This window comes from Pleurodeles waltl, chromosome 12 (assembly GCF_031143425.1).
Source record: "Pleurodeles waltl isolate 20211129_DDA chromosome 12, aPleWal1.hap1.20221129, whole genome shotgun sequence".
Lineage (NCBI taxonomy): Eukaryota > Metazoa > Chordata > Amphibia > Caudata > Salamandridae > Pleurodeles > Pleurodeles waltl.
Genome location: NC_090451.1, coordinates 190,355,206 through 190,378,458, shown reverse-complemented (window position 1 = coordinate 190,378,458; position 23,253 = coordinate 190,355,206). Strand labels below are relative to the sequence as shown.

Genomic DNA, 23,253 nt, shown 5'->3' with positions numbered 1-23,253 from the left:
TGTGTTGATCCCCCATGCCTGCTGAAAACCAATGCCTTATCTTTGTACCTATTATAAAGGGAGGGTTAGGGAGACACTTGAAGTCCTGCTGTATACCTTTGGTGTTCTCTGCCTTGGAATTTTAACCATACACCAGTCTGGAAACAATTAGTAAACTTCGTAGTAATCATGCAGGTTTTGTAGAGACGTAGGGCCAGATGTAGCAAGCAGTTTTGCCCATTCTGTGTCTATGGGAAAATGTGTTCGTACATATGGCCTGTAGACCTAGCTTTTTCACCCAGCTTGATTATTGTAATTTATGTCCACTTAATTGCACTATATAATATATGTATTTATTTTATTAGAGTTATTACATTGTTTGCCATTTAGTACTAGGTAAGAATGAATGGTCAATTGTCCTCCCTTCCTATGATGTTACACGTTATGCAAATTAGAGGGAGCTTGACAATCCTAGAACTGGCCTTACCAGGTGTGTGTAGTTTACGAGCAGTATTACGTAGTCACCTTTGTTTTATTTACACAAAACTTCGATTAATCGCGTGCTTGCACATTGGGAAATGACAACTACGTGCGGGATTCGTGAGACAGCAAAGTAGGCTGTACGTGTTGAAACATCAACTGTACTGCATTAACGGCGGGATCATTCAGTTTAGGATACTCCCGTTATTAAAAATAAATACCATGTTGGCAAAAAATAATCTGGAATAATTTTCAACGCAAACCAAGAATCTTGTCGTAATGGCAAAATTGTAATAAAACAAAGGCGCTTTTACTTCTCTCTTCGGTTGCTCTTTATTACCAATTGCCATTCCAAAGGCAGGCACTTGTTTAACCTAACAAACGGCAATGATGCACTCAACGTTTCGCCGACACTATTGCTCCTTAACTACCCTCGCTTCCGGGTTTACTAAGTGACGTCGGTTTTCTAGCTCCGCCCGCTTGTCAGTGAGTGGGGTGGGGCCGTTAGGTTTGACGTCACTCGCATTGCCCTCTCTTCGCCGTGCTGAGGTTACGCGCTGACGTTCCTGCCAAGCCCCGCCCACCCTCCGGGTGTGTTGTGGTCGGTGGTACAGTGCGGATGGCGGTCTGTGCACGGCTATGCGGGGTCGGCCAGGCGCGGGGCTGCCGACGGCGGGAGCGGCGGGATCCGGAGGCTGAGCCCGAGGAGGAGGAAGAGGAACGAATTGAAGCCCCCCGCTCCTTGTTGCAGCTACCACCGGAGCTTTTGGTGCATATATTCGGCTCTCTACCCGGTACCCAGCTGCCCAGCCTGGCTAGAGTCTGCAGGAAGTTCCGACAGATCCTGAGCACTGACACCATCTGGAGGAGGCGCTGCCGTGAGGGTAAGTATAACCGACTTTCCCACTGAGAGTCAGGGTGGTTTAGTGTATGAAATCCGGAGAGGGGAGGGATTGTACTGATTCTTGACAGGGGCTGTCAACCCCCGGTAGGTGCTGGGATAGACAGCGAAGGTAAAGTGAATGCTGCGGGGAGTTAGAGGCACTCCCAAGAAGTACATAGGATCGAAACAAGGACAACATCCCTCCAGCCACATACACTATACCCTGTAATTGCCTATACCATGTATCATGCTACTCACGTAGGCAAGCCTCTCATAGGGGTAAGCGCTATTTAGAAGTTGACATACAATACATACACTCTAGTCTCGGGTCAAAAGTGGAGGGCTGCATGACGAAGAATCAGGATGGGTGGTGCTGTGGCTTTTGCTGACAGCTGATGAAGGGTGCGTAGGAATGATGGGAAGGGGTTGTGGGAATCCGTGGGGATTTTAACTGTTGATAACGGGGCTTCGATAAGGATTGTCGTCTTGCAGGGGTGATAGACTGATAGTGGAATTGTAATCACGCGGGTTGTTCCTTGGAGTGTTAGGGAATGAAGGGTGCTGTTTAGAGTGTCACCAGGCACTTTTTGTGTTTGCGTGTGTTGCTGTGCATGGGGCTGCCATTGGGGCGCTTTTGGGCTCTAAGCGCATCTGGTGTATTGTTGGACACAGGTTTATTGTCGGGGTTTGGATGCCTGAGTGTCGCCAAGGCAGGGGCTGCCGGCTGGAGTGTACCTGTAACAGGGGTCAAAAGTGTTGGGGGTGAAGGGTTGCCTGCGAGAGTGTCGGAGCCGCAGGGGTAGCAGACAGGGCAGGGGTAGCCAGTAGGGGTTTCGGTGGGCCAAGGATTGTCAACAGGAGTGTTAGTGGGGCTAGAGGTCGCGAGTGGGAGTGTCGGCGGGACAGGGAGTTGCCAGTGTGAGTGTTGGTAATGCAGGGGAGTCGCAGGTGGGAGTGTAGGAAAGAGGGTTGGCGGCGCAAGTGTCAGCGGGCTAAGGGTCACCAGAAGGAGTGTCGGCAGGGCACAAGTAGCCAGCAGAAGTGTTACTGGGGCAGGGGTTGTCGGCGCCGAGGGTCTGCCAGTGGGTCAACTGTTGGGCAGGCCTACATGGGGAGCATCATTTATAGACAGGTGTTCTGATGTATTCTTTTTGAGCCAAGTTCCTGTGAGAGGGAGGTTCATCTAGTAGCGGTTCTATTTGAGATGCGGTCAAGCAGACTTGGGCAAAGGAATCATCAGACAAATTACAGCGATTCTCTTGTACTGGGAGCGGTTACGCAGGTACACTATGTGTAAGAAGTAGGAGCTGGGTGGGCTGGCCATCAAGTATCATGAAGTAAGTCAGATCTAATGATCAAAGTGTGTCGCCGGACTGGGAGTGCCTTCACTGAGCAGGGAGATTGCAGCATATAGTATAGGCTAGTCGTATCCAATTAAGTTTAGTTTCATAGTTCTGTCCACATTAGCCTTGGTATATTCAGTACAAAACAAATTGGCTGTAATAATAAATATTAGTGTTTTTATTTTTAGTGTTACTCTTTGTCCCTTTCAACGTTGTTGACTTGACATGAGGATTTATGAACTAAAAAAAGCCAACACTTGTTTTGCTCCCTAACAGGATGCAGCCCTGGGACTCTCACAAGGCTGCTTACATATAGCTCCAAAACATCAGAAATGATATCAAATAATAATTGAAATACATAAAAGTTATTGCATAAAATAACACTTAAGAAAAAAATGAGAGAGGAATATTTGGCAAATCCATCATGTCACATAAGACATTAAAGTTATTGTGAACCTATATGGACATTACTAAAAGGACATAAAAATAAACAAGTGCTGACATTATTTTGTCAAATCATTATGATAGAATATTATAATTCCAGTGCTTTCACTGCAGTGGTGCCGAAATAGTGGAATACAGCACACTTGTGATTAATCCTTATAAGATACGTGAGGCAGAGTGGCAGTGCAATGCCAATGCACATATATATTTTAGGTGCGTGGGAGGCTGTATAAGGCTAATCATGCATGGCGATCAGTTGATTTCAAACAGGTAATTTCAAATCATCCAGATGATCATGATGCTAAAGTGAGTCATCCCTGATCTTAACGTAATGTAAAAAGCAGGGTGGGCGGTGGCTAATATATTGTGAATCAGTAAATAAATAAACCATGTAAGTTTGACACGCTTGTTATTAGTAAGTGTCATGGTAAAATATATTCCAAGACTCCTACTGATATACCAGTTTAGATAATGGGTTATAGTAAGGCCTTCAAAAGTGGTTTAGACTAAGAGATAATATAGTATGGTCGGGTAATTAAGTGATTGTGCAGTTTAAAGATAAAAAGATGGGCAGTGTGAAAATGTACCTTCGTTGACAATGTGTCTGCAGCAAATAGTTTGCAGGTATTACATGTCTGTAAAAGAGTTTACACAGATTACATTAGCAGTCGCTTGAAAAGACTCCAAGGCGAGTCTGAATCAACCAGAGTTTGCGTCAGTGCTTACCTAAAGTATCGTGGAAGAGCCTCAAGATTATTACTGTGGTCCCCGTACAGAAGTGGGTTTGTTCTGGTGCCGTTCTCAAGATTATCTGAAATCCACCAGAAAGAGCCAGAGTTTACGGTTGCTTACCTCGGAAGTAGTACCAGGGCAAAGGTCAATTGGTGACTCGTGCGAGGGGTGGCCATAATGGGCAAAGTATTTGGAGTGTAAGGCAGCCATCTTGGAGTACGTTAAAGTTGATTGGTGTAAAATTGCTAATTTTTGATACTCCGGTGCTGGGATAAGTTTCTAATTTCTTTTGTCAGGGTTGAGTCAGGTTAATCGGTTACTAATGACAATGCACAGAAAACAAACATATCCTGACTGTCGTGCATAAAAAGTGCATTGTCATTTGTGTATGTAAGGACCAAAAAAGGGGAGTGTGTTGTGTCTCCTATCCAGTATTTGTTATTACAAATGGGTGTCTTTAGATCTACTGCATTAGACCTCTATTATGCATATTTAATTGGTGTTTTACATCAAGTTCTCCAATATCATCCACCTATCATTCATTTAACATTAGTTAATGACAAAGAGTTTAAGAAAACAATGATTGTTAGGTTTCATTTGCTTAAGGTAATGTATCTTCCTTACCTAAGATTATGTAAGCAAACCAAAGGCGGGGATGTAGGGTTTTAATACCTGCTCATTTTGTTTTCCTATGATGTTATGTAAAACGTAACCTGGAACAATTTTAAAGGGGTTGTAATGTTGCCAAGATAAGACTAGTGATTAGTTCTAGTAGCTAGATGTATTGCACAATCAGTAATCGGGTCTGGACTTCGTTCATAGTCATGCAACAAGAGTTGCCAAATTTCATGAAGCCAGTAACACATTTCTGCATCTTTATTCAATAAATTTTTTGTGGTACCCAGCTTGAATAGCAATTCACCTTACTGCTCATGACCAGTTCTCCGATGCCTCCTTGAGAATGAGCTTTGATACGTTCTGTTCCATAGAAAGTGAGTGTTCCATGGTTTGGATGATACTGATAGTAGTGTTGGGTTAGTGGGCAGCTAATTTCTGTTCTGGTAGTGTTCTAGTTTTCTGATTCGCAATGTCTGGGATAGTGGTGCCTACATACAGTCGGTTGCATAGACACTCGATTATGTAGATGATGTGACTACTGTTGTAGTTAATGCAATCTGTAATGCTTATAGCAATTTGAATTGTAGATGAAACTACTTTAATTTTGTTAGATCCGAATTTATGTACTCCGTAGTTGTGGAATTTATAAAAATCCACTGGGTTTATCTAGGGAGGTTGCTTTCATTTGTCTTTTATCAATGAATTCAGATTTGCAGAGTAGATTGAAGATTTTTGTGTGCTATGGAAACCCATTTGTGGGTAGTTGGCAATATCATTCTTTATGGATGGATTAGTTATGAATAAACACCATTAGCATTGTGTAAACTTTCTGATTTGGAAATTACCATTTTAATAGTCTGTCAGAAACGGTTATTATTATTTTTATTGTTTCTTTTGAATTCTTGGTTGTATGAGGTCTTGATGTGTTTTCTTGTTTACCTACTGTCTACATGTTTGTAGGTGATTCCTTCAATATCTTTTTTTTTTCTAGATGCACCATCAGTTCTGCTTTTGGTTGATAGAACTCACCATCACTGCAATTGCGTCTAATTTGTTGGAGTTCTCCCTTGGGATTGTTCCTGATTTGTTTTTTGGATAACAGTTGTCTGTTCTTAAAATGGAGTTGGCAGCCGTGGATTTCCTATAAAATGTGGTCTGTTTGCATCCATCTTTGATATAGATGGTAATAGACAAGAAATCTATTTCAGTAGTGATTGTTTGAATGTTCCATTTGTTGTTATTTTATTCCTGTAAGTATTGATTGAGCATTGTTTTTGTGCGTTGCCAAATGCACAAAATACCATCAATAAACTGTCCCCAAAAGATTATATTTGGAGTATATTCTGCAAAACTGTCGTTCCATAACCAACATTTTCCTACTTTGTCCCTTAGAATACATATATATGGGGGCCCAAATTTGGCCTCCATCTCAGTCCCTAGTATCTTGAAGTAATAATCAGAGTTGAAACTAAAAACTTTATTGGAGAGGCAAAAATGAAGCATTTACATTATCATGTGGGTGAATTCCATGAACTAGGCTGGCTTGGTTGCTAACGTTTTGCATACTGCATTAATGCCATTGATGTGTCTTATTGAAATGTTTAGGCTGATTACATCTGTGGTTGTCTGGATGTAGTCTTTCTCCCAAGCAATATTGTCCAATTTCTATAATTTATCTTTGGTGTCCTTGATATAGTTTGTGAGGTCCTGCATAAAAGGCTGTGCGTGGTGATCTATATATTCTCCTAGTTGAGAACAAATGGAGTTTATAACTGCAATGATGGGTCGTTTTGGTGGTGGGAATCCCTTCTTATGTAATTTCAGTTGTAATTATATGGTGGCCATGGTAGGATGTTCAATGCACAGATGAGTCCTTACTTCATATGGTAACAGGTTCATATTGTACCATCCATCTAATTTGGTTTTGAGTTTCATTTGTTTTATTTTGTTGGACTTAAAAAAAAAAAAAAAAAAAAAAATCTATAGCAAATATTGTCTGATAACTGTCTATGCTTCACATACTTTTTAGAAGCACAACCTAGCTTTTTAGTACAACACACTTTTGCAACCCACATAGCTTTAATGGACATGAGGGTGGTGATTATTTTCATTTTTTTTTCACATGTAATAAAGCATTGTGTGGTAGTGCATTATATGCAGACAACACAATTTCCATTGAAATGGGCACTACATTTCCACATACATATATATTTTTTCAAATAAAACTGTATCTCACACAAATGATGATGTGTGGAAATCGGGTTTCATTGAACATTTATTTCTTGTACATCACCAAGTAAAGTGTCTTGATTAGTTTTGATCCTACTAAAATCTTTGTTTCCATCACACCTCAGAATCACAAAAAATGTGGTTCAGTTTGCTTTCCTAACTGCTGAATCTGTACATTATATTTATATTTTGTTGTATGTTAGTAAAATGTAATTTTCTTGTCACACTTCATGTACCCCTGCTGGATTGTCACATAATTGACTTTATTTTTCTTTCTCTGACTGCAAAGTGAGAGGAATTTGTAAACACCTGTCTGATGTTAAAAAAACATAAGCAGCAGAAGGTATAGCCTGACATTTGACCTCAGTCTTTGAAGCGCAGCAAATGTTTATTGGCTGGATTTTGGTGACTCACCAAATATTGGCGTGCGACCCACCAGTGGGTCAGGACCCACGGTTTGGGAAACACTGGTCTAGTTGCTGCTGCTAAGTAGTCATTAGAATGTAGAAGTACAACATAACCCCTTTTTCTACTTCCTTTATAATTGATTCTGGGTTGCCTTCTAGGGACTTCAGGGTTGATTTTGTTTGCATGGTCGAATATCTAGGTAGAAACTGCTTTATTTTTTAATATATATTTTTTAATATTCTCTTTCTTGATCCTGAGCTGCTGTGTGGAATATGTTTATTGTATTTCCTAGTGGTAACTGGGGGCAGAAGGTTGATTTGGTAGTAATAATATCACATGTGCTATAGGTAGTATCAGCTTTGAGGTCTTGGGCCAGCAAAATAGGTAGAAGATAGTTTATCCTCTGATGGTTCTGAGTGGTTGTAGTCAGGAGTACGCCCTCCAGGTCATGGACTGAAAGTGTACTGGTCATTATTGGTCTCAATTGGGGTTATTTGGTTTATCACTAAAGAATGATAGGTAAGTTTCAACTTTCTAGTAAACTTGAACTCATCTGTCTGGGTTTTTGTAGATCCCCGAATGCAATAGGGCAGAATGATAGGCATTTGTTGATAAGCTTAATTTGATTTTTAGTCAAATTGGTGGTGGGAATATTTATCAACAAGTGGTTTGATTCTTGGTTTCTTTTTCTTGTTCTTTCCTTTGTGCTTGTCTGGTCACTCAGGAGGGCGTTGTTTGTGGTTGTATACTCTTCAGAGCTTCAGCTCTGGTATCGGGCATTTTGGTTCTGTATACTGAGTTGATGTCTTAAAACTGCTTTGAGAAAATTAACACCAAGTATAGAAGTTGTAGCTTCTGCTCCTCTTCCTGGTGAGTCTTAATCAAAACTAGTTTCTTGTCTGTGGACAGTGGGTGTGTTCTGGTGCTACTGTGGTTTTAGGAATGTTATCATAGTGTTTGGCAAATGTGTACATTCGTCCGAGTTGATTATGTTGAAATTTCCGTTTTTCTTTCACCTTATTATATTTTCTTTGAACTCTTCTATTGTTTAAAGATTTTGTAGTTCTATTTGTGACATCACCTCAGTTGGCTTCCCCAATTCTTTTTGTGAGTTATCCACTTACAGCGTTTTGTATTTCTCACATTTTTCAGAGACTTCTATTAGTTGCCTGATCATATTGTTAGAAGCTTCTTTAAGATATGTTTCTGAGCTTTTGGTCATTCCCCTCCCCCCCCCCTTGGATTTGTGGTATCAACTGGCGGTTGTAGGCCATTGATCAGTGAGGGAGCAATGGAGGATCTGTCTGCAGGGTCAGCAGTGCATTGGTAGTATAGGGTTATGGGGGAAAAAACGCTGCAGACAACAATTGTTCCTAAAAAGCATACTCGTGGCTCAGGATACTTTTATTCTGTCCATCTACTTGTATGTAAGTCTAGCTGACACTTGGGTTGTTCTTGTCACTGTTTCTAATGCACCAAGAAGTCCTTTGTTGTTCCAGAAGTGTTTCCTGCTCGTGATTTCACAAATAGTAAACACTAGTCAAACAGACAGCTCTATTTAATACACATGGAGTGAAAGTAACGTGTTATGTGCCTTCCGCTACAGTAGAGCGCCTCAGTGAAGTTCAGAGCGCTTTGTCAGGTTATGCAGCGCTTCAAAATATGTGTGTGTATGTATATATGTATGTATGTGTGTGTGTGTGTGTATATTTAATTCTGAAGGCTGTTTGTATGTTTTGTTGGGTGTTCGAACAAAACTTGCAACTTTTTACATAGTAAAAAATATGTAGCCCGAGTTCACTTACTTTTATTCGTGCAGCCTAAGGTCAGTTTCTCCACAACCTATACCTCCTAAAATAACACTGAACACCTCAAAATTAAATCTGCCTCTTTGTCCGTTCAGCCTTCTTCTGTTCAAAAATACATTGGATACGATACATATTTTTAAGATACTTAGTGCACTGCATTTGTAAAATGCTAAATTATATAGAAACTGTAATTCTTTAGTCTAATAGTAATAGGAATTGTGCTGCTGTTTACTCTGAAGCATTTGTTGACATAGATGTGTTGGTAGTTGTGTTTCGAAGACATGATGTAGGTCGGTGGCAGGAGGCTTTGTAGAGAGTGCATTTGATACATAATTACTTCCAGATAATGATCCATCCTCGAGGCTCAGTGGAATGTAACTGCTTTTAGACCATTGAATTGGATAACAATAAAAATCTTCATTGTTAATAGTGGCAGTAAATCTGTCTGGGGGGAAAGTGTCCTCCCATTATGATCAAGCCCACTATGTCCAGAACTATTACCAAGCAGCACAAGATAAGCTTCTCTGCTAGGTTGAGGGTCACCGTAGGCTGTGGGATTCCAGGGTACTCAGTACTTTGTTGCTGTAAGTAGAACTCATACAAAGAGGTGGTGCACTGCTTTTTTGGGTTATAGGTTAACCAGTATTGTTTAATATTGCTGTATTAGATGGCATGGGTTTGGTGTTTGATGCAGGTGTCCTTGTCCCAGGGAATATGATTGTGGTCACTTATGACCCCCCTTAAGTTCACCCAGTAAACGGATAGAGAGACCTATTATACACTGCAGAGAAGTTGTAACTAATAATGTAATGCTGGTGGCATAGCAATCATCCAAATGCAACCCCCTTAGACCCAGAAAATAAGAGCGTGTATGCCACAGGCAATAATACCACAGGCAATAATACCACATGTAAATACTCTATTGGAGGCTTAAGTACTGGAATACCCATGCCCATCAGTTCTGGAGTGAGGAATACTGGGTGTTTGGGCTTACCAGTTCCCTCAGGTTATTTGTTTGTCTTTGATAAACCTTTTAATTACTTGCTACCTACCTCTGAATTAGGTGGAAGATTGAGTTTATTTGAATCGCTTATTTTTGTTTTTGGGAGGAAGTTGATGTGTGGTACCTTGGTGACTAATGATGACGAGTTGGATATCTTTAATGTTCTAATCCTTATTTGATTGAGGAATCCATAACTTTCAAGTTAGACTTCAGGGTGCCATCTCTTTACTGATTTGTCCGATCTTAGCATAATCAGATTAGCCCACCATTCCACCATTTCATTTTCTGCCAATATTGAAGGCACAAAGACAGTCAATCCAGAAAAAATAGGCTGTAGTGGGCATTTGTATTTATTGAAAAATCAGATTGCCCTTTTCCTAAATGTGCGGTACATGTTACATCACCATTACAAAAAGGTAGGTACAGATTATGTTTATAATGAAAAGGAAGAGCTGTGGAAAATGAAGATTGGTTAGTGGGTGATGAAATATTGTGTGCATTAAAATTGCTATAGATAACCGCAGTAATATTTGAATAATGTTGGAGTGTTTGATAAAGGAATTTATCAGGTTCCTAGTGCACTTTATGCTGGTTTGTTTACTATGTTCTTAGGTAGTTTTAAGCACTTGCATCCAGAACTCCTTGGTACTTCTATCCCACAAAACATCCAAACTCCTGCACACATTTGCTCAAGTAGATGTTAGAGTATGCAGTACTGGTATTTTTCTGTCCCTCATCCTTTACACCTTTTATCGAAACTAGCACCTCTGATTACCAACATCTAGATCAATTGAAAAACCATGGTAACCAAAACCGGAAGTCGATTTGACAAACACAATGGGGGTCATTTAAACACTGGTGATGGAGCACAAACAATATTTATGCAGGCTTTAGGACTGGTGCTGATTAAGAGCTGTACGCAAATTGCATATTCTTAGTTTTGCACTTATTAGCAAAATGGAAAAATGCTCAAGGAATGCAACACAAATACGTTTAGCATTATTCTTGAGTTTTATGTCTAGTTTGTGAGCACAGCTATCTGGTTATTTCTTTGAAATATACAGAGTAGGCTGTGTCCCAGAGGAGTCTTTTTCTCTCTCTCTGCTCTCAAAAGTATAGTGTACCCCCACATGTATTATTTTGCTCATCAGTGACCTTTCATTTTCTCACTGCTGTAATTAGGCTTTTATCGTTTTACTTAAGGCTCTAAATGCAAGCCAGACCCATTGGCTTTGCTAATGCCTTTTTAGGGTTAAACCTCCTAGTGCACGTTTCTCACTTTCGAGACACTGTTGTATCCAAAAAGGGCTTGGAGCACACCTATTTCTTCCCATTTGTCTGCTTCAGCGCCATTCTTTTTTGCAGGCATGTTCATTGGGCAGTGCTGCCAAAACATCACTGCCCATGCTTGCTGTGGAGCAGCGACCAAGTACAGATTGATTCAACTTAATCTGTGCTCCTGACATGATTGAGGTTCTCAAGGTGCCCTGTGATAATGTGCAGCCAGTCAGCGGTTCTCTCATACATTCCCTTGTGCTCTGTGTACAGAGAAGACCAAAATCTGCCACTCCAATATAACAACGTACTTTGATAGGATTAGTGCTCTGGGAGACAGTGCCTTTCTATTCCCATTGAAATCTGTGTACCCAGGAGGTCTTGGACACCATTGCCCCCATCTCCAAACAATTTGTGTGCAGTAACTAGGACCTTGTACAGTCTGTGGTGAAACAGAATTCCTTTTTTTTTATTTCATGACTAAGGTTAAAGAGCTGGTACTTTCCACTGGATGCTTCGGAGGACATGACACAATTCTCTTAATATATGTACGATATATATAGGGTTCTGTAGGTTGCTGTAGAGATGATTTTGCTATGCTTTGTCACCTGCCCATCTATATATGTATGATAGGAATAACACCAGCAGCAGACCAAACTAATACTTTCTATACAATGATCCTGGTGCTTGACACCGGCTCCTGTTATACGTGTAGGGACTGTTAGCTTCTACAGGCTACTCTGCAGTATCAGACATCAGCCTTCTGTTCATTTTATGTACCATGCGTATATGGGAGTTGACTTTGAGTTATCTGTTGAGATAAATACGTCTTTCTGTGATTCATAATGTATCCAGTGGCTCGCTGAATTCATCTGCAGGCTTCCTTATATTAAAAAAAAAAAATACACCCTTATAGAAACGTATCCTGTTCCGAAACACAGAAGGCATCTTCAGCACTTAGCAGAACACTACTTTTCTTTCAAGTCTGGCATGGAGGCTGAGACCAATTCAGAACTCATCATCTCCTTTACCTTTTCTGTCAACAAAACATTTATTTCAATGGTGTGCTAGTAGAACTGTCACAGGAGGCTTTGCAAGTGCCCAGATATCAGTTTGTGTGCTAAGCTGAACTGCTTAATGAAAATAGAAAGGTCTGTTTATTAGCTTCTCGCAGTCTGTAAGAAGCAGTCACTCATTTTAAAACAAAATGGCAAGTTCTATATAATGACACTCTACCACGCCTGAAATGGAAGCGCCGATTACAGTCGATCAAGGCAAGGGCCAAATCATTAACATATAGCTTTAACCTGCTTAAAGAGAAGCTGGATTGCTCAAAATGGTCCCATCTATTAAAAATCATGTCTGCACAGCTGCTTCCAGCCATTTCTTATGGGACCAAAATATTGATGGGCCGGGAGATCTATGCATTGAACAACAGTCAAGTCAAAACATACAAGACCGTTTTTAATATCCTGAAAAGTGCCTCCCCGGCCCAGGCCAGACTGAAGATGGGCTTCCAGTGTCAGGGTGCCTTTCTTAAAGCATCATGGAGGTTAAGAGAGGCAGAGAATTCCTCCTTACTCTACTCCTTCTGGCAGGAAGTGCAGGCGCAACAACTCGGTAACAGGAAAAGAACATGGGAAGCTACCTAAGCCATGTTATCATTAACCTGGGAATGGAAGAAGTATCAAAAAGTAACAGGGGGAAGTCTGAATTTAACAGATTAGTCAACACTGCTGTTCGCTCACTCTGTCTCATTATAGACGGAGCCATTTTGGCCAAAAGACAGCATGCCTGGACAGTCTTGGGGTCTTACTCGACACTGTCCCCACAGGGGTACTTAGCTGAGCACTTTTATGTTCACATCAATTCCTGCTATATCGTATGGGATTCTTCGACACCAAAGAAGATCGTCCATCCTGGAAAGACCAGTATATTGATCTAAACTGCCACTTATGCGGCTATAACCAGGAATCATTGCTGCATGCCTTTTGCATTTGCCCCGCTCTTGGTCTGGAAAGAAGAACATTGTTAAAACATGATTTCCTAGTTAATAACATCCACTCATGTAGACCTGCTGTAATAAACTGGCTTAAGGGTGACTCTATTCCATTTTGCTGTAGGGGGGGGTAACATTTTTACAACTACTCCATAAGAAACTGAATAAGGTAGACTTGGGAAAATTTCTTTAGGATAATTCATAAAGAATCAGCTTAAACGTTTTATCTCGGTTGTAAATGACTTTTAGCTGCCAAGCTTTTAAATGTTTTATTATTAAGTGACCAATTTATTATTTGTAGCATGTGACCATGATTTATATTGCAATGCTTGCCTGTTTGAAAATGTTTGTCCTCTCAGTCTTTGCCTTCTTGCGCAATGAGTACATTCAGCAATTTAACATTTGTTTGTGTGCTTAATTTAAGGTTTGTAATTCAAAGAAACCCCCGCATGTGTTTTACAATGGGAGATATGTGATGCTCATCACAACTATACATGTGGTCCACTCAGACCTCTGTAGACCTAGGAGTAAACATTCTTTTTCTTTATCCCCTGTACAGTGTTTTCAAAACTTGACAGTAATAGGCTGAAAAATATACCCTCTACAGAAATCCAACATTTCACTCTTTGAAGTGCATCCTTCAGTTCTGCCTTCCTGGGTAGGTTACAGGAAGACACTTTACCTTTGTGCACATTGGGCTCTACTTTGCAGACTTCGGCAAATTCCCAACACAGCTCTTAGGATCATTGGATGTTTTTCAGAAATAATCCCTTCTCACCTTCTTTTGCAAACCAACAAAATGCAATTCAAGTCTATCCACGTTATCCAAATGGCATTCCATTCTGAAGTCTGTCTTTCCTCTCCACTGTGGCACCTTACTCTGCTCTGCGGCACTCCACTCTAATTCATGAAACTCCACTCTACAACACTGCCACTCTGCAACACTCCACTGTATGCCACTCCACTAGACACACTCTTCTCTTTTTTATGCCACAAACCTTTAGGCAAACCTTGAACAGCAGCCACACTGGTGTGCAGCATGGCTAAATCACATTGGCAAAGCCACTAGCTCTTGCATAGGCGAGACCTATTAGCTTTGCCAGTGCTTGTTTTAACCATTGATGAAAATTGGGTACACAGCTCTGAAAACATTTAGAATTTGTTTTTTTGTTACCAAGCGACTGTCGTTTGAAGTGATTTTGTCAATAGTAAAAACGGATTCTACTATATTCTTTTTGGTGGTGGTGTGTTTGAGTGCAGCCCTGAACGGTTAGGCAAACATGTCTCAAAATGGAAGTTCATGAGTCTTGTTGTTCCAGAAAGTGGATAAAATATTTTTATGTAACAGAGAAATCTGAGCTGCTTGCTTTTTGAAGTGCTGCATTTTTCCTGGAACAATGACGGCTTGTGCTAATAGCTACATTAGCTTAAGCATTAGTGGCTACCGTAATGTGCAGCTTATTTACTCTAATGGTGTCTGCGTTCGAATAATGATTAGTTATGTTAGCCCCTTAAAAACTCTTGGAAATATTCATAGTTTTGTTTGCCATTTAAAAAAATAAATAATTTGTTTAGAACATATGTATTAATATGCTAAAACTGAAATCTGGGACTTTGATCACTGACTCTGCTCTTAAATAACTTCCTTTAGGTGAGTGCTTTTAATTGCCAGTTCTTGATGTTTGTCTTCCAGCCAGGTTACGAGTTGGTCTGTCTACCGGTTGTTATGGTTTTTACAGTGGAGGTCCACCCCACATTATTTACAAGTTGTTGTGTTTTTTTAAGGTCCAGCTTAAGTGTACTTTTGTGGGCTTAAAGCCATTTAATTTGTTTGATTCAGTGCCATTTAAAAATCATTGCTGTCCCTCCTGTTTATCTTTGGGAGCATGAGCTAACTATGGTATAATTACGCTTTGTCGTGTTTATCTGTTCTTTAGGGGACTTTTTTGATTTCTTGCTTGTGTTCGACAAAGCTTCCTTTTTCATTTGCAGAGCATTCTTGTTTTTGGCTAACGTAATCATGTTGTTCCTGCTGACTTTTCACATGCTTTAATTTAGCATTTTCTGTGAGCGTTCACTTTTTTTCCAGGAAGTTGCTACTTATGTTTTTTTTCCGTAAGCATTTTACTCTTGTCTCCCCTCACTCATAACCTGAATGCACAGCGTAAAACATTCCACAGAATGGGTACATTGCTTTATTTTTCCGCACGGTGCAAAATCATTAGGGATGTGTTGAATTTAAAATTGCAGAGTGCAGTACTTAATGTGGCCAAAAGATGTCCCAAGGGACACCCTATGGTACTGCACCCTTTCCCTGCTTCGTGCACATTAGAACGATAAATGTTGCAGGTGTTTTTTCAACCAGCATATTATAATTGTAAAAGCATTAACATAACCATGTTCTTTCTGATTACATTTCAAATGATTGACTTAATTTCTTTTTTTTTTTGGTCTATGCGATCCAGAGAGTTCCTACTGTAATTAACTTTATCCGTTAACAGGGTCTTAAATGTGGCGTAGTGTCAAAGCTGCTCCTGTTGTAACTGAAGAACAAGGTTCGGGGATTGGTGTTGGTTCATCATCCCGTGATTCTGGGCAATCCACTTAATCTCCCTGTGCCCTTCTGAATCTGCACTTGTGTAACATAATTGGTGCTCCTGTAATGCGCTTCAATGTCTGCTGGTCAGTTCACGCTATATAAAATTGCAAAATAAGCGCAGTGATTTTGGAGAAGATTTTAAGCCATATGTCGCCAGGACCAAGAATTCACATAGATGACGAGCTTGAAGTCGCTTTAAAATGTATACCCTGTCATCCTTTGTGGCATGGAAAGATGCTTGCAGCTGGGTATGTGCGGTGTCTGTCGGATTTCACCAGGAATTTTTACACACGGGAAAAAAGCATCTACAGTCTCCCTCTGTCTGTTTGGAAAGACTTCAAAAATGTTGGTCATTTAACAAAGTAATGTGCTTAATCCCACTTACCACACCTACAAATCTGCATTGCTCTCTTTCTACTGCCCCTTAAGCTCCTTGTGCGCCCTGCTTACCATATAATAGTACGTTTCAGCCACTGAAAGCATGGGTTGAAAAAGTGTTTACACAGATTAGCGCTTGTCACATTGATTAAAAGACACCCCTCGAATTCCAACTTCTTCTTAGTAACAGCGAGGAGAATCATGACTTAATTTTGACCCCTGTAAAGCTCTATGTCTGTCGTAAACTCTTTAGCAAATGCTTTTCAGGAGAAGAACCTTCTTCATAAGATATATTCTCCCAGCAACTGTCAACTGCAGCCTAATCCACTTCCCTACTTGTGCAACCACATTTAGCATACTTTTGCCCTAGTTCTTCCCTAGGGCATTTTAAGGATTTTCGGGGCCTGGGGCCAAACCTATTTTGAGGGGCCCTTTTGTTAACAGATTTGAATGTGTGCTCCAGTTCCAGCTTTTTCTCGCCCTCTTTGGCCAGGTCACTGACAATGCACAAGCACACCCATCCAGATTCTTAATGTGTTTACATCTAATATTCAGGGATAGTGATGTGTGTTTTCAATACTTTTAACACAGTAGCAGCCCACTAACATTACTGCAGATGTCCTCCGCAACACTCTATGTCTCATGTGAGGTACTATTTTGGTCTTAACTTTTTTTTGAATGTATATTGCATGAAACAAACACAACATTAATCTGAAGATGTCAATAACAGTCCCTCACACATCACCCACATTAAAAATAAATTACAGGAAAACAGTACAAAAAACAGTCTAACAAATGTTCAAGGTCATCAGGGCAAGACTCTGCAATACATAGAAGTGCTTTAGTTATATGCAGGGCCACTGGAATTGTGTGGCAGAGAGGACCCAATTATGGGACAGGGTTGACCAATTTATGTGGCAAGAAAAGTCCAGTTATGAATTTACAACACCAATAGCTCTAACTTGATCAAATGCGACACCTATTGCATTGCAAAGGCTCGTTACTGTAGTAACTTTACTCATCACATAAGGGATTTATTTTATCAAGGCTGTTTTTGTAGATGAGAATTAGGCCTTAAATTGGTCACATGAATATATATCAAGACGCACAGGTTATATCTGCTTGGACGAACATTTACAGAACTAGTGGTTACCTAGCACAGCTATCCAGGACAGGTGAGGAGGGGAGAGCTGGTGGTTGGATAGAGAAATGCGTTGACTGGAGTGGGGGCGGAGGGGGAGGAAATCTGTCTTGGCTAGAGATCTATGGGCGATAAACTAATAGAAAGTCTGTGTTCCTGTCTTTTCTTTTCTTACTTTGGGAGTCTCCAGAACAATCCGATTTGTGCTCTGGTATGACCGCAGCTAATGAAGACAAGGTTTTTTTTTTTCTTTTAACCAATTTTATTAATTTTCCGATAAATACATACAGGTCATTATTTAATACAGCTGTGCATGCAATACAGAGATTTGTCTTGGCATGTGGGTGGTAAACGTATGAATATGCATTAAGGATGATGCAGGAGTCGCTGGTTCAAGATTTAATAACATTGAGAACTTAACTTGGAAGTCGTACGAAGCAAAGGAAGTAAAACGTTGAGTAATTAAAGTGGAAATAGTTGAGCACATTTGCATAAAGTTGCTGAGAAGTGTGTTCTATTAGCCAGCAACACTAGGTGCAAACAGTTGACAGGACACACATATGGTTACAATTCAGAGGCTACTTCAGCCAGATTCTGGTGGCTTGCGGGGCATAAGTAGTTGCCGTCCATGAGTCCTGTAGCAGAGGATAAAATGCAGCTTCTAGATGGAGATATTGGGAGGACCCAAGCCCTTACCATGTTGGATTAGTTGCAAGTGAGTCCTGTCGCCATATATGTAATGTTCAGGGTTTTATGCGCTCTCGGTATGTTTGCAATTCTTGCATGTACTTGTCCGAGCCGCTCGCTATAAGAACTCTGTGTAATCCTCTATCCTCTTCACGCTTGAGTGTCACTCTCTCAGCTCTGCCCCATTTCAGCAGTGCAGCACACCAGTGATGGATAGTCAGGAGCGTGGGTGATTTCCAGTTCATGGCGATGGCCCGCCTACAAATAATTAATGCAAAGTTAAAAAGACTATTAATTACCTTCGCCTGTTTGGGGTGGTTAAAGAGGCCCAGGGAGTTGCTTCCAGCATTGTTAATGTCTTTACGATTAGTCAATTCTGTGAGGGTCGCTGTAATTTGAAGCCAAAAGCAGCTTGATTCTGGGCAAGACCAAAACATGTGCAACATGTTAGCAGTCGGACTGTGGCATCGGGGAACTCCGAAGGGGACCCAAACATTTTGTGTAGTGTATAAGGTAGGCTCTTGGCAAGATATTATTTTATATTTATTGCAATCTGGTATTCCTCCAAATCTTTTTGTGTTATATCATCACTCTATCCCATTCTTCATCTAGAAATGCTCTGCCCACGTTCTTTTCCCAGCTTCTGCGAATCAGCAACAAGGGATCTCTGGTCGTGTGCATCAATGCCCGGGTGAAGTAGGTAATTAGGCACTCACCCCTGGCTATGACATATAGCGTGTGCACTAATGGGTGAGGGTCAGGTTACGAATCCGTTATCTGTCAGAGGTTGGTTAAAATAGCAAAGTCTGGCATGCACTAGAAAGTGAGCCCCAGGTATGCCCCAATCAGTTTGTAAGTGATCAAAAGGTTCAAGTATTTTGTCAAGGAATAGGGCTCCCGCTGTGCTGATTCCTGCCGCTTCCCATTGTTTGAAGACCCATTCTTCCCAGCAGAGAGTGTATAGATGTATAGCTCTTGTAAGGTTACCGTCTGTTGGAAATGGCTGTTTTTGCAGGGTTAGCCCCAAAATTTTTGCCTTCTTCCTCCTATTTTTTCGGATCTATTTTTGCTGATTTATTGTTTCTGCGCACTTTACCACTGCTGATCACTGTTAAAGTGCAAGTGCTCCCTATGTAAATTGTATTGGTGATTGGTTTATCCATGATTGGCATAGTTTATTTACTAGTAAGTCCCTAGTAAAGTGCACTAGAGATGCCCAGGGCCTGTCAATCAAATGCTACTAGTGGGCCTGCAGCACTGGTTGTACCACCCACGAGTAGCCCTGTGAACATGTCTCAGACCTGCCAATGCAGTGTGTGGGTGTGTGTGTGTGTGTGTGTGTGTGTGTGTAGTTTTGAACTGCCAATTCGACCTGGAAAGGATACCCACTTGCCAGGCCCAAACCTTACATTTTACTACATGTAAGGCAAGCCCAAGGTAGGCCTTAGGTAGCCCCAAGGGCAGGGTGCAGTGTATGTTAAAGGTAGGACAGGTACTGATGTGTTTTACAGGTCCTAACCATGAAATAGTGCCAAATTCGGTTATCACTGTTGCAAGGCCTATCTCTCTTATAGGTTAACATGGGAACTGTCTTTTAATTATCCTTAAAGTGCAGTTTCCCTTTGAGAGCAGATGGAGAGGTATGGAGTTTGGGCTCTCTGAACTCACAATTTAAAAATACATCTTTTGGTACAGCTGCTTTTTAAATTGTTTGTTTGAAAATGCCACTTTTAGAAAGTGGGCATTTTCTTGCCTAAACCATTCTGTGCCTCTGCCTGCTTGTGTATTCTACGTCTTGGTCAGACTGACAGTTGGGCTGTTGTTGATTCCCTCTAGGCAGTGAGACAAAGGCAGCTGGAGTGTTGCGTGCATATCCTGATGGGCTGTCTGTGCTAGAGTGGAAGGAGGAGTGGTCACTTACACCTGTAAGGGCTGTGCCTGCCCTCACACAATGCAGTCTCTGACCCCCTGGTGTGTTTCCTGGGCCAGGCCTGGGCATGGCAGGATCTTGTGAACAACAGAGACTTTCCTTTGAAGTATGCGTACTTCAAAGGTAGAAAGGGGTATAAGTAGGGGACCCAAAACCCCAGACATTTAGAATCTTTCTGGATTAGGCAGAACCTCTGCCAAGGAGAAGAGCTGGAGTAGGAGTACTGCTCCTTTGCTGTGTGTGCTTTGCTGGGTTGGCCTGCAGTTGCTGCTTCTGCCTTGAAAGAGAGCAAAGGGTAAAATTTGCTGTGTATCCTGCTTGAGAGAGTTCCTCCAGTGCTTGGAGTAGAGATTGCCGCCTGTTGGAAGTCTCTGAGATATCCAAGACTTCAGCTTCATCTGCCTGCAGCACTGGAAACTGTGTGTTTTGTGCTGCAACAGAATTAAAACCACTGCGATGCCGTCAACGATGCTCCTGACTGCACTGTGACCTGCCGATGCCGCACTGCCCTGCTTTGCACCACAACCCTGGTCTCACCAGTGCGGCCATCTGACGCCGCCACCGACCCTTTGCTTGCACCGTGACCTATGGGCCATGCACTCCGGCACTGCCTTGCTCACACCGCAGCCTGGGCATCCCCAAAGACAACACTCCTGCTGACACCGGCGCCGCTGCCTGCACCGTGGCCTGTGGACACAGTTTGTGAAGTACACAAAGCACCGTCCCATTCTGCACCTCAGCCCCGGCCAACCGACGCTTCATCATCGACTCCAGTGTTGTCAGCAGACGTCCCTGTCAGCACTGCGACCCATGGATGCCGCACTGGACCTGTCCTGTACCGCAGACTAAGGCCTACTGACACCAGCGCTTCAGCAACGACGACACTGCTGCCTGCACTGTGACCTGGTGACCACGTCACACTTCCCCCCCCCCCCCCCCTCCCTTCACACTGCAGTCCTGGTGTCACCGACGCTGCCACTGAGCCGCTGTCTACACGTGACCTGTGGGCACTGCATGTTGCATCATCCCGCTTTGCACTGCAGCCTGAATGCCATCCTTGCCAGCGTTCCTGACTTCATCAAGCCGGAGTTCGAACATCCACACGTGTGACTTCAAGTGCCTGACGACCCTCCCACTGACCTCCGGAACGGACACCGGGGCCAGCGGCGCCGCGGTCCAAGTCTCATCACGAGGATCACAACGCCCTGCAGTTCCAAGGGTACTGTTTGTGGGTCTTCCCCACACCGTATCTGGCCTGCGTTGCCGCGGCCGACCTGAACTGTTTTGGAGCTATCGACTTCAAGTTTCAAAATTCAAATCTTTATTATTGTATGTTGGATTTTTCTCATTTTGGTCTTGTTTTACACAGATAAATATTGGCTATTTTTTCTAAAACTGGTGTGGTGTTCTTTTATAGTGTTTTCACTGACTTACTGTGCATTATGTGCAAATGCTTTACACCTGGCTTCTGAGATAAGCCTGACCAAGCTGCCAAGCTACCAAGGGGGTGAAAAGGAATTTTCGGAGCGGGTATCTCCCTTATCCTGACTAGAGTGAGGGTTCCTACTTGGACAGGGTGCAAACTGGCTGCCAACTAGAGACCCAGTTTCTAACACCATCCATCAAATTTTGGGTGGTATGATGAATGTTTATTCCTAAATAACGAACAGTACTTGGTTCCCAGTGCACCTATCGTGAATCTTCTAACAGCCATTGCGAAGGACAGTGCGGATGTAAACGATATAAGCTGGGGTTAGACCAGTTTACTCATATTCCTGACTCTGCTCAGAATTCGGATAGGATCTTAACTATGGCGTCTATGCCACTTCTAATATCACTGATCTAAATCAGTATATCGTCCGCATACATTGATATGTTGGGGGCGTGGGCAAGTGAAGTTTGCATTGTCTGTTGAGTGACAACCTTGAGTGCTTCATGCGCTGTGGATGCAAAATGTGGGAGGGAGATGGTCTTTCATGGCATATTCCATTCAGTGAATGAATGGTTGGCTGTGCAACCAAATCTTTGGGCTTATAGTAGAGTTTCATCCTGTCTTGTTTATATTTGAGTTTTATAAACATTCTCGTTGAAGGAGAGAGTTGAATCAGCCGTACAATACAGAAACCAATGACTTGCCATTGAAAGAGAAGTCGAGAGGGGAAAGCTGTTGAACCGCATAGAATTGTGATTTTTTTTTTTTTTTTTTTTTTTCATTTGAGGCTTGCCTCTCAGTAACTAACACAGCTGTGGTCAGATTTAATTTAAGCCGCTGAGGACATTCATGATTGATTTGTGGCCTGCCAATTTTGTGGTTGCAAGACATAGATACCAACATTTGTATGTTATCACCATTTTGATGTCGGGAGCTTCATTGTGTCGACAGCATGTAAGGGCAGGCAGATCCATTACATTTGTTCATTTCCTTTAGTGTCATAAAAGCGTGGACACTGCGTAGTCCCTTTTCCTCGTCAGCACTCTTGTATAAGAACAGAAGAACCTGCATTTTCTGCAGGGATACAAGGGAACCTAGAATGTGCATTCAACTGTTCATGCTCTTAAGGTCAACAAAGGTAAATAAGGCGGCCCATTTTTTGGGGCTGCTAGCTTTCAATATCACATGGGTACTTTTCTCCAGGCAGATACCAGTGTCTTAGGAAGGGATGTCGGTAGTTTTGAAAGTTGAAACCAATACTTCATAGTCTTGCAACTGTATCACAATTGCAAGCTTTGGAGTTTCTTGTTTGTTTAGGTAAACACTTTATATTCCATTTGACAAGGCGCTGTTTAACCCACTAAACCCTTCTACACTAATGCCTATTGGTGTTTTTTTTTTCTCGGACCTGCAGAAGATGTTTCTCATTAGCTAAGAATGTTGTAAGTATATACCTTTTAAAGGTATTCCTTATTTTGAAAGGATTTTTTTTTTGTTTAACTTTATAAATTATGTTCCTTTAGCAGCATGAAATACATGCTTGTTTGCTGCCTTTAATAGCTTGCCGCTGTTGAGCTTTCCAAGTGCTTGGTTTCTATTTTGAGCAGGGCCTGTTGGGCCCATATTTCCAGTAGAGCTCTAGTGTGGAGTTCCCTTGTGTTACTGTTACTTGTTGGGGTGCGTGCAAGCAGATCACTTTGTCTTGGGCAAATACCTATTTCCAGTGTCTAAGCAGTATTTTTTACATTGCAATGTAAACTGTTCTTATGGACCCTGACGTTTTACAGTGTTGTGGGCAACAGTTTATATACAAGCTGTAACTTTTCTACGCAGTGACTTTGTTATAGTTCATGTTGGGTTTTATACACTTTTAAAGTTAACAAGA

General features: G+C 41.7%; 1 protein-coding gene across 4 annotated transcripts in view; it reads left to right on the top strand.

Moving 5' to 3' along the window:
- Window positions 1-995: 995 nt before the first annotated feature.
- Window positions 996-23,253, top strand: part of FBXO31 (F-box protein 31) — a 205,776-nt gene continuing 183,518 nt past the window's right edge. The window contains exon 1 of one of the 4 annotated variants that reach the window (XM_069216501.1): window positions 996-1,343. In XM_069216501.1, the coding sequence (XP_069072602.1) occupies window positions 1,079-1,343 (265 nt within the window). In that variant the 5' untranslated portion in view covers window positions 996-1,078. The remainder of the gene's footprint in view (window positions 1,344-23,253) is intronic. The other 3 variants (XM_069216502.1, XM_069216504.1, XM_069216503.1) reach the window with 3 other exon arrangements.